Here is an 11424-nt window from a genome sequence, read left to right as displayed (position 1 = left end):
CATCTCCGAATGCACAATTGAACCTTGAAGCAGATGGGTGACAGCAGTAGACTATCAAACCGGCTGCAGCTAAGAACAGGAAGCAATAACCATGTCCATCAAGGCCATCAGGCACGTTTACAAAACAAATTTGACCAAACTGGCAAAAGACTTATCAGCATGCTAGAGTTTTTTTTCTTTCATAAGTTTAGATTGCAGTTAAAAACATTTTTCAACACAGTGTTAATGTGTCTAAATCTACTGTGGTGCCACTCTTGCCAGAGCCACTGGGTAACTAACATAAGTTCCTTATTCAGTTTCTCCTCTCACTTAAATGGGATGTATCCAATAGTGAGAACACCTCTGAAATGGATCTCCTTTGAAAAAAGATAACATTTAATTTTGCTTAAACACAGTATAATTTGCACTTGATTAAAGGTTTTGAAGCAGTCTCTTAGCAGTCTTCACATATGGAACTTAAAATGTTTTCCCTTCAGTGGGGAAAAAAGAAATTCAATCAGTGGTTGAATATTTAGAACATCTTTATTTGGATGAAGTGTTGGGCTGTTTTGACTTGCACATCACATTTTACAACAGGGTCACATTGGGGCTTCTGGTGAAATGGTAAACAGCCTGCAGTGAGGTAACAGGAACCGCACGATATGAAGTGAGCAGCAGGACGGGTCTCCACGGCGCACACTCGCACCCTCTGAAATCCACAACCACTTTAAGCTGTACAGCATGCAATGCCTCTATATATGATAAAACTTGAATATCTACAAGGTGATCGGTCACACGGGACGCTTCTTTATCATCACTTGCACACCATGTGTAAACATATTCATTGTAATATTTGCTTAATTTGTTAGAGACTGCTTTGGTCTCACTTGTGTATTATACCGAACAGCACTTTGATCCCTGTACACATCTGGAAACACTCAGAACTAATCATCACGACGTGGACACAAAAAAAAGAAACAAACAACTTTCATCGCTGACGTAAAGACACGCAGACGTGGCCAGAGAGGCACAGAATAAATAAAAGGATTAGTGAAGTCGGTGGCCTGTAATGTTCCTCACTCAAACAGCAGATCTTCATCCGCCTCCTCTGTCAGCATGTTGGCGGGCTCAGCGATGGGTCCCAGAGCAGCTAAACGGGCGGCTATTTCCAACTCCGTCCTTTCCCTTAGCTGCTTCTTCTTCTCTTGGATCTTCTTCAGTCTGGCAAAGCAGAGAACATTCTGTGTTATAACCAAAAGTTGAGGATTGGGCAGTCTGGTTTTGGACTTAAGTTGCTGGGGTAGTGACAGAATGAATTCGGAGCTGTGGACAGCCAGTTGGAACAAGAATATCTAATAAACATGCAAAAGATGCCTCCTGATAAGTTTTTTTTTAGGTTTATGCACTAAAACCTTCACGAGGCAGACAGAAAACATCATCACCTGTAAAACTCCTCTCGCTCCCTCTCATCCAGCTCTGTGATGATGTAGGTGAGGGTGCGATCAATCCTGGGAATAATCACTGCAAAGCGGATTCAAAATTATTTTACCTGCACCAACCCTTTTTTTTTTATTTAAAAAATTAATTAATAGATAAATGTATTAATAAAAGGTTGCAGTTGAATGTTAAGTGTGTTTACCGTGCTCGATGGCGTTCACACGGCGGTTGGTGATCTTTATGGCTTCATCCAGAGTGACAAAAGATGTCTGCAAACCAAAATTGAGCAATTTTTTCCACTTAAACTTCAGCTTTTCTAGAGTATAGATTACATTTTATCTGCATCTTTAATCCACACAGGCTCAGTGTACGAATGTATCCTTTGTGGTAATGTTGTAGTGATATGCCACACAGCAGGAATACACAAACTATAGCGGGAGACGCTACCCCTTTGTTTTCACGAGTTGTTTTGGTCATTTAGGATGTGAGCCTTTGATTATACACTCACATTGTGCACAGTTACATTTGAGATCATCAATACAATTTTAGTTTCAATGAGGGACGTTACATTGTGCTTTTTTCAATGATAATACCACTGGGGGGAAAAAACCCTAACTATAAAGCATGCTTTTAATATGTAACAGCGCCTCCTACCTGTAAGGAGGCCAACTCCACAAGCAGCTCCACAGCTCTGGCATAGTTCCTCTTCAACCTCGAGAGCTGCTCTCCTCCTCTCGCCAAACCGGTGAGCTCATAACCTGACAGACACAAACACATCGTGGGGTGAGCGCTCTCTGCGATTCCCTTCAAACCCGATGTAGAGTTACACCAAACTCAGACGTGTGACTGGACTTACTGTCTCCGCCTTCTTGGTAGTGTTCGAATACTGGAAGGGTGACACCTAAAAGAAGAAAAGCAGCAGATATTTTAAACAAAACAAAACAAAAAAATGATTAAAAATGAGAAAATATTTTTTGATGCTAACCTGCCACATTATCTTTCTTGGCTCTGACCTTCACCTGGGCTTTGTTAACATTCTGGATTACAGTTGTGCTGTAGGCCAAAAACAACAGATGGAAGTTGCTCGTGTATCTGCACCAGAACACAACATCACGTCGCTGACACGTTATTCTCATTCTTACCTGAAGTCTCCTGCAGCAAATTTAGCTTCAGCCAAAGAGAAGGCAGCCTCCCTCATCACCTCTCCCATCTTGGTTTTAGTCTAAAAGTATAAATAAACACACTTTTGGGAAACATGTAGCTGAAAGCCTTCAGGAAGATTTTATTTCATGAGGTTTTGATTCAGACTGGCTGTAATTTGTTAGTTTATAACAATGAAGGTACCCAATTAATTACTATAGAAACACCTCTTAGTATCAGATTAATTGAGCATTATCATGAGCTACAGCCTCCAACCAAAGATCATGATGTATGAATAAAGTATTTGTTGCATCATCGGTTCTTTTGACCACATTAGGACCAAAAACGAAGGCTCATTTTAAACTGACTTCAATAATTTTGCGAAGGATCTGACGGAAGCGCATGGAGAGGGCATCGGACTTCTTTTTGAGCAGGTTGCGGCCGGTCTGTGCTCCCTTCAGCCGAGCCTTCATGATGGTCTGAGCCCTGCAAATCCAGAGAAAACCCACATATTTTTAACACTATTTGAATCAGATGGTTAAATTAGGGGTAAAATGACACAACCAAGTTTCATTCATTTCATCTCCTTGTCATGTTTTCACTCAGACCTTAGGCCATCCCAAGGTCTCTGTCTCTCTTCTCTGGTAGTTGATACCCTCACCCCAGTTTTTTTTTTTTTTTTTTTTTTTAAACCGGCAGATTTTCCTCTTTTCTCTCTCGACCTCTATGCTTGTTAAAGCTCTTTTTTTTTAAATGGATTTGCTTCTTATTTTCCCCATTTCATATACTGGTTCAATGGGTCATCTCTGAAGGACAGGAACAGCCTTAATAGCATTATTAAAGTCTTATACTCCAAGAGTACCAAGTCCAAAGAAACGTGTAGTTCAGAAAGAAAAGGGTCTTATTAATCAAGGTGGCCACATTCTCTCTAGTGAGTTTATTTCAATGCCCTCAGGTCAGGGCTATCCTGCACCCATGAAGCGGAAAAAAACCCACTACTGAAACTCCTCTGTTCCCTCTTCTACCAGGCTACTAAATGCTAATTGTCAAGAGTAGTAGTTTGTTCTGGAGCACCAGTGTGGTTCACTGGTTTTAGCAGGAAAACCTGTATATTATAGGGCTATAGTGTGGAGGCCTGGGTTGTAATTCATCCAGCCATTTGCTAGCTTACCTTAAAAATGAATAAGTAGTAGTACCTGTTCGTCTCTTTCATCTAGCTAATATATAAGTCCATGTGTTGTAGTTCTGGTGGGAGACCTTACAATGAGCTGCTGACAAGTTGAATTTTATCTGCTAAATGGCTAAGTAGTTGTAACTCACTTGTCATTGACTCTTCATTGACTTTTCATTTAAATTATCATGACTGATAACTTTCAATTTAAATAAAGGCTGAATAAGATTTTCCAAATCAGAATCTTTCCCCAGCTCTTTCCAGACTTGAGCAGGTGACTCATATGCTGCCTTAGGCCTGTGTTGGAATTTAACATGGCTCCATAGTGTAAAGGTTAGAGATCCCTGGAGTAAGACCAGTTAAATATGGGGATCCATCTTCTGTGGATCCCTCTTTGTGAATAAGGGAGCAGCCGAAAATATACAGCCATCAACATTCAAGCCCACTTTTGTGTCACATTACTCACAGATTGTTACATGTTAGATTGTTAACGATGTCATCCTGATCGTCTATAATATAAATTTACTTTTGTTGCTCTATGCTGTACAACATCTGCTGAATCCCTTCCCATCATGGAAGAGAGATCCCATTAATTTTCCTGAGATTTCTTCTGTTTTTCACCATTTCAGAATTTTAGAAATTTTCAAAAATTTCAGATTTTTTTTCAGGAGATCTTATCTGATCCAAGAGTCTACGGACAGAAGGTGTCACATGCTGTGATTTGTGTAATAGCGTTATTTTTAAAACAAGGTAAGGAACAACACAATCTGCACCACTCCTCTACATACACAGCTCACTGATATTTGCACCCAGGACCTGATAAAAGGGTCAAACCTCGGTGTTTTACAGTTTCAGTAGTCCTAAATGTAATATAACTGGAAGCAGGTGAAATTAGATTAAAATGAAGTCTCTCCGACTGACAGCTCACACTTGAATAATGTTAGAAATATCACATGACAGCAGCAGGATTCTTCCTCTTTTAAACGGTAACCTTGGCACAAAACAAAACGGCGATCCCTGCTTTTCAAATGCATGCAGAAAATTATCCACAACTTTCATATATAAAAGCAAATATGTCAACAAAACAGTGGTATATGAGCTTTAACGAAGCTACATTGCTTTAGCAACTAGCCATCGCACAAGCTGCTTACATTCTGGAGGGGAATATGTCGATCCTGTCTTTTCCAGACATCTTTCCGTTTTTTGTCGATTACTGAGATTTTCAGTTCACTCCCGCTTCCCTAAATCAACACTACAACTTTAGCTCGAATCCTGAATTATTAATCTAGACATATAACAGCTAAAATCTTGCTCTTCGTGTAGGATTAGAAGAGCAGATCGAGTTGACGGTCGTGATCTTGTCGGCGATGATCAGCTGGCCCTCCGCGTCATGTGACCAAAGAACCAAACTCGTTCTGCACATGCGCCAGTGTGGAAGGTCCCTACGATCTTTTCCGGGTCGACAAATTAGCACACCCATGAATGTGAGCTAGCGGGCCCGAGTTACTCATTAAAAAAAAAAAAAAAACACCAGAAAGAAAACCGAATCTGACATTTAAACAAAGTCAGCACGGAACATTCAGGCGCGTCGTTCTGTAACCTTATGACACAGGTGAGTTTGTTTTATGAAGATGTCGTTTGGCGGGGACTGGGGAACGATCGGAACTGGCAGATAGCCGGCTAACAGCTTAGCCTGCGTGTGCCGCATGTGAGCTGGGCACCGGGTTATTAGCTGGGAAGCTAACTGATGTTGAAAGAAAGCGTTTCTGCGCTTGAATGAACATTCTTCTCGTGGTTTTAAATGTGATAACTAGGAAGTCATACAGTCGCTGGTAACACGTACTAAATATTTGGTAAGCAGCTTTTTGTGTCCATATTTTGTCGCCGATTCTGTCTTTTAAACAGTAAGTGATTTTTCTGCGATGATGATGCGTTACATCAGTCCATTCACAGCAACAGGAGAAAACGACAAATGGCAGAAGTTTGTTTCATTTCGCTGCTTTTATTTTATGTCCTGGATATTTTTATAAGCTAAACCTGGGCATTGGATTTTGTTCGGTGGGAAAACAGAGAAACACACATAAGTGGCTCCATTCAAACATCCTGAGACTTTTCGTTTAATATTGAAGGTATCTCTCTATTTTGTCCACACCTTTCTTGATAGTAGACTAAGGATTAGAGAGAAAACATCTGTATGGCCAAAGTCTTCTTATAGGTTAAAGCCTCTAAAAATGACCACAGCTAATATTTTAAAATCTGAGTAAAATAGAAAAAGTGATATTTTTCATTACAGTGTTCTTCCATAAAGGAATGTCTTTACTGGTAGCTGAGTTTACAGGCACTGCAGTGTATAGTTGAAATACTCTGATGTAGAAAGGGGTTGATGTTAATTGGCTGACTGCAGCATTTTACACCCAACAGATTGTTATTCAAACTCAGAGTACTTGTGGTTGCTGACATTGTGTCCCAATTGCCTGTCTGTGGCCTGCATAACCATGATATCACATCAAGGTGGTTATCATCTTGATGTGATATCAACTCTCAAAGAAATGGACTAGCCATATACTAGCCCAGATAGTGGGTCCTGGAAGATGAGCCAACTCTGACCCACCAAAGAGGCATGGTATTTGTAAATGGGCTGTATTTGTATAGCGCTTTACTAGTCCCTAAGGACCCTAAAGCGCTTTACACATTCAGTCATCCACCCATTCACACACATTCACACACTGGACTATCACTAGGAGATGATTTATATGTAAATGTTAAACAGAAGCAGAAGATACTAGAGTTTAAAGACAACAATCAGGAGTGATGAGATCAAAGAATGGGAAAACAACGGTGATAGGATCTAAGGGTCAAACACTCCAGGGGGTAGGCTGCTGTCCTCAGGTTACAGGGACTACAGGATGTTAAAAGCAAAAGATTTGGGGAATAGCAAGGCTGTCCCCTTATTTGTCATCTCAGTCTAGCTACAAGTGCAGTTACATGAGAGAGTTGGCATTAGCAGCATCCAATCGGTCATAAACCTGGATAAGCCTACTGCCAGCAGGGACGTTGATTTTAAAGAGGAGACAACTGTGATATTAGAAGAATATAAAGTGGTCATACACATAATACAGGCCGACAGCAGCACGGCTGCTGCAGACCAGTCAGCGGTATGAGTGTTTGTAACAGAAAAATGTTCAGGAGATCTTGAATGGAATGATGACGCTGTTTCAAGGAGAGTTTGTTTGGTCATTAGGCAGTGATTTCATACAAGCTAATCTAGAAGTTAACACGGTGATGTGCCCTGGTAACAAGGGATTTGTGCTTCTGTGTTGAAAGCCTATGTTGTAACCTGACATGTAATTAGACATCGTGTGGACGCAGCCCACAACTATTACGATTGTTCTGTATTTTTGAGTCCTCTTGTGCATTTCTGTCTACTTTTTCACAGCATAGTTTGTATTTTATTAGTGAGAGAATAATAATCATTGGCTCTATAATTTGTGGCTGACCCCACATATAAAACACTGATTCACAACCATTAAGTAATTAACACGTAATAGACCATACACAAGCATGAATGGGTCATGGGTCCTTTACTTAGGTTACGTTGTAGGTGCTGTAGGTGACTGCTCCCTTTAGGGGTCACCACACCAGATCCTCTCATTCTGTCTCTAGCATCTGCTCTGACACGTGCTCTGCATGTCTCTTTCACTACATCTAAAAGGAGGATTGTCAGAGGGATGGTGTGACAGATTATTCACAAATCACTATGATTGAGATTAAAAAAGACAAAGAAAACCAGAATGAAATAATTTATACATGGTTCTCTGCTAATTTAATGTTGAGCTTTGATTGTGTTTAGTTGTGGGACTTGTTTTTAAACAACCTTTGGTGAAAACTGAAGCAGTGGAGGCAGAGATGCTAGTTACAAGTTGACTATTTTTTTTATTAACTAGAATAAAAACTGTATTTATTAGTACCGAAACACCAAGTTACAGGCCGAGCAGCACTTTTCACAGTGTTTAAAACTGCAAAGTGAAGATTTGTGCCATGACTTGCAGACGTTAAGCTCCCTGTTTCCCTGTTTCTGACCTCACAGCAATGCCGGGGCTCAGCTGTCGATTTTACCAGCACCGGTTCCCAGAGGTGGAGGATGTCGTGATGGTGAACGTGAGGTCCATCGCTGAGATGGGTGCCTACGTCAGCCTTTTGGAGTACAACAACATCGAGGGCATGATCCTCTTGAGCGAGCTGTCGCGTCGACGTATCCGCTCCATCAACAAGCTCATCCGCATAGGCCGCAACGAGTGCGTGGTCGTCATCCGAGTAGACAAAGAGAAGGGTGAGTGTAGATTAGTATAGTTGAAACTAGCGGTGTGTCGGATCTGCAGGGCAGTGGTGGAATAAAAACCATATGAAATGAGATCTTTTTGTGTGGTCCACATTTCCTTTTTTGAATTGAAGCTAGAGGTGTTATTCTGTGACATCAGGTGGACTGAGACAGGCTGTGGTTGGTAATATGATCAATAACTTGCATTATGTTATAGCATTCACCAGTTTAATGTCAGGACAGTCTCACATGACACACAGAATATCTCATTTGGAATAATTAAAGGGGACCTAATGAGGTCACCATATGTATGAGTAATTCCTGAAGCTCAGGCTTCAGGCTGCTTTTTAATGCACCGTTTCAGACCCTTCTTGTGCTTTCGGCTCTGTATGATGTCACTAGAAGGTGATATCTTTATCTGTTCAAAAGTTCTGTGGGAACTGCAGCTCCACCCACCAGCAGCAGCCCAATCAGATGCAAGTTTGCCTTAAACAGCTTGTCTGAGAGAGTGGGTGAACTGAGGCTCGTTATAAGATGAATGAAGATGATGATTTTTGAGTTTATAACACATCGGCATATTTCATACATTCAAAAAAAAAAAAAAGGAAAAACAAAACTGACATGAATTAAGCATGAGCACTTTGAACTGAGTTACTGAACTGGACATTTTCTGCTAATCGCAAAATATGCAGCTCATCTGACTCGTATTACGTGGCTATTTTCTTTATATAGATAGTTGTGCAGATTTGACCTGTGATCCATGTACCGACACTCGAGTAGAGACACAGGATGGAAATGCAAAGGTGGTAATGAGGAAATAAAGACGAGCACATTTTGAAACTTAGACCAGCAAGTGGCCATCGAATCCCTCCCTGTTAGTTAATCGTATCATTCCTAATCGTAAGAAACTACTTGCTGCACTAAAACAGCTTTTTTTACATTCCTTCTGTTTTCTTCTCAGGATACATTGATTTATCAAAAAGAAGAGTTTCGCCAGAGGAGGCCATCAAGTGTGAGGATAAATTCACCAAATCTAAAACTGTAAGTTGGTCAGGTGCTTTTTATCTGTCTCGGTCATTTTGGTGCAAGTTGCCCAGCCTGGAGAGGACTTCCTTGTCTTGTGTAAAGTTAAGGTAGATGGAACTTGCCTTTGAGCCTTGTTGTGGTCAAAGTAGTGGTCATTTGGTTCAGGCGTTCATTATAATATTGTGAGACAAGTGAGACGTGTATTTGTAAGAAATTGTAAACGTCTATCTTGTTTGTTTGCGCTGAGCTGATTTTGAAAGTGCTTGCAGGTTTACAGCATCCTGCGACACGTGGCAGAGGTGTTGGAGTACAGTAAGGACGAGCAGCTAGAGAGCTTGTACCAGCGCACCGCATGGGTCTTCGACGAGAAATACAAGCGGCCAGGATACGGCGCTTATGATGTCTTCAAACAGGCTGTATCGTAAGTTCTCATTTCAGCACCTCTTATTAAAATGAAACACAGGTTGTTCAGTGTGTGCACACATTTACATGTTGATGGCTTTCTGCAGAGATCCTGCTATTCTGGATGGCCTGGATTTAACAGAGGAGGAGAGGAATGTGTTGATTGATAACATCAACAGGCGACTCACTCCACAGGCTGTCAAAATCAGAGCAGGTGACTGTTTACTCACAGTGTTTCTCAGTTGGACTTAGGAATAAATTAGAAATGTGAAGATAACCTCCTCTACCTCGTGCAGACATTGAAGTGGCGTGCTATGGTTACGAGGGGATCGACGCCGTGAAAGAAGCTCTGAGGGCTGGGCTGGGCTGCTCCACAGAGGCCATGCCCATCAAGGTAATCCTTCTCTCTTCCATCAAGAAGTAAAAAGTCTCTAGCTGTAGGCTCTACTTGGATCTGTCTCTCATGGTGTTTACCTTCTACAGATCAACCTGATCGCTCCCCCTCGCTATGTGATGACGACGACCACCCTGGAGCGCACAGAGGGCCTCTCTGTCCTCAACCAGGCCATGGCTGCTATCAAGGAGAAGATTGAAGAGAAGAGGGGCGTGTTTAATATCCAGATGGAGGTGAATGATTTCTTTCTTTCTTCTTTTTTTTTTCATGATCATGTTTGTCTTGGCATGATCATGCAGCACGGTGGTTAGCACTGTTGCCGCACAGCAAGAAGGTCCTGAGTTCAATTCCACCATCAGGCCGGGGTCTTTCTGTGTGGAGTTTGCATGTTCTCCCCATGTTTGCGTGGGTTCCCTCCGGGTACTCCGGCTTCCTCCCACCGTCCAAAGACATGCAGCTTGTGGGGATAGGTTAATTGGATAATCCAAATTGCCACTAGGTGTGAATGTGTGAATGAATGTGAGTGCGAATGGTTGTCTGTCCCTGTGTGTTGGCCCTGCAACAGACTGGCGACCTGTCCAGGGTGTACCCCGCCTCTCGCCCTATGACAGCTGGGATAGGCTCCAGCGCCCCCCGCGACCCTGAAAAGGAGAAGCGGAAGCGAATGGATGGATGGACATGTTTGTCTTTAGCTCATCTGCCTATACTGTAAACTTTGTCCTGCAGCCTAAGGTGGTGACGGACACGGATGAGACAGAGCTCGCCCGGCAGCTGGAGAGGTTAGAGCGCGAGAACGCCGAGGTGGATGGAGACGACGACGCTGAGGAGATGGAGGCCAAAGCAGAGGATTAAGAGTCGGTCCTCTTTGGAAAGCTGGTGGGGAGAAAAGCATCAAAGGAGGAAAGAAGAAAAATAAACGTGGACAGACCTGGCCTCAGTCACCCAGTCCAACAGATGTTAACTTTCACATTGCAACCATTAACTGGTGTTACTATTTTTATTGGCAACATCCCAGTTTGTTCAAGAGAGGTTTGTCTCAGAAGAAGGTAACTGAAACGCGGTCTTTTTAACCAGACACGGACACAAGGATGGTTAAATTACAAGTTAAACATCACTTATAGTTTTTATTTTAAAGTACCCCATTTGATTAAATAACTCTAAGACAAGAAAAGCTGTTTTCAAGCTGTGGCCTTTCATTTTACCTCTTGCTTTAAGAGCCCGGTGTCTTCAGTATCCACGCCGCTTTATCTCCGGCTGCTCGCTGGATGTGACTGACTGAAGGGGAAACGCATATGCTTCGTCTGTCTCTACACCGGCGACTTTATGTGCTGATTCTCTTCCAGTTAAAGGGTTTTTACTGGCTCTTGTTTAGCTCCCATCGTATCAATAAAGATCTGGAAGTTTTGATCTCAATGCCTTTTTGTCAGTTTAATTAAATTGTTCCACCAACAAGAAATAACATTTATTCTCCCAAAAAGCAGCAATTATTATTGGATGAATTAAAGGTAAATCCTGTCCGTTACTCTCGCCTTTTAGTTTTGTTTTTTTCAAATAGAG

The 11424-nt window shown here is 41.9% G+C and overlaps 2 protein-coding genes across 3 annotated transcripts; one reads left to right on the top strand and one right to left on the bottom strand.

The window, feature by feature from the left end:
- Positions 1-503: 503 nt before the first annotated feature.
- Positions 504-5146, bottom strand: atp6v1d (ATPase H+ transporting V1 subunit D). The gene is made up of 9 exons (XM_026194812.2): positions 4879-5146; positions 2925-3042; positions 2559-2638; positions 2402-2469; positions 2273-2317; positions 2071-2174; positions 1619-1685; positions 1422-1500; positions 504-1200 (listed from the first exon to the last, which is right to left on the bottom strand). The coding sequence occupies exons 1-9, from the start codon at positions 4917-4919 to the stop codon at positions 1056-1058; spliced, it is 747 nt and encodes a 248-aa protein (XP_026050597.1). The 5' UTR covers positions 4920-5146; the 3' UTR covers positions 504-1055.
- Positions 5134-11280, top strand: eif2s1b (eukaryotic translation initiation factor 2, subunit 1 alpha b). Of its 2 annotated transcripts, none has more exons than XM_026194810.2 (8): positions 5134-5339; positions 7815-8057; positions 9007-9086; positions 9341-9492; positions 9581-9687; positions 9770-9867; positions 9957-10100; positions 10594-11280. In XM_026194810.2, exons 2-8 carry the CDS (start codon positions 7817-7819, stop codon positions 10717-10719), a joined length of 948 nt encoding a protein of 315 aa, XP_026050595.1. In that variant the 5' UTR covers positions 5134-5339; positions 7815-7816; the 3' UTR covers positions 10720-11280. The 2 variants fall into 2 exon arrangements, with proteins under 2 accessions (XP_026050595.1, XP_026050596.1); XM_026194811.2 differs by lacking the exon at positions 5134-5339 and adding an exon at positions 5434-5580.
- The last annotated feature ends 144 nt before the right edge of the window (positions 11281-11424 follow it).

Source organism: Astatotilapia calliptera, chromosome 15 (genome assembly GCF_964374335.1).
Source record: "Astatotilapia calliptera chromosome 15, fAstCal68.1, whole genome shotgun sequence".
Taxonomy (NCBI): Eukaryota; Metazoa; Chordata; class Actinopteri; order Cichliformes; family Cichlidae; genus Astatotilapia; species Astatotilapia calliptera.
This window is presented reverse-complemented; position numbering and strand designations above follow the sequence as displayed.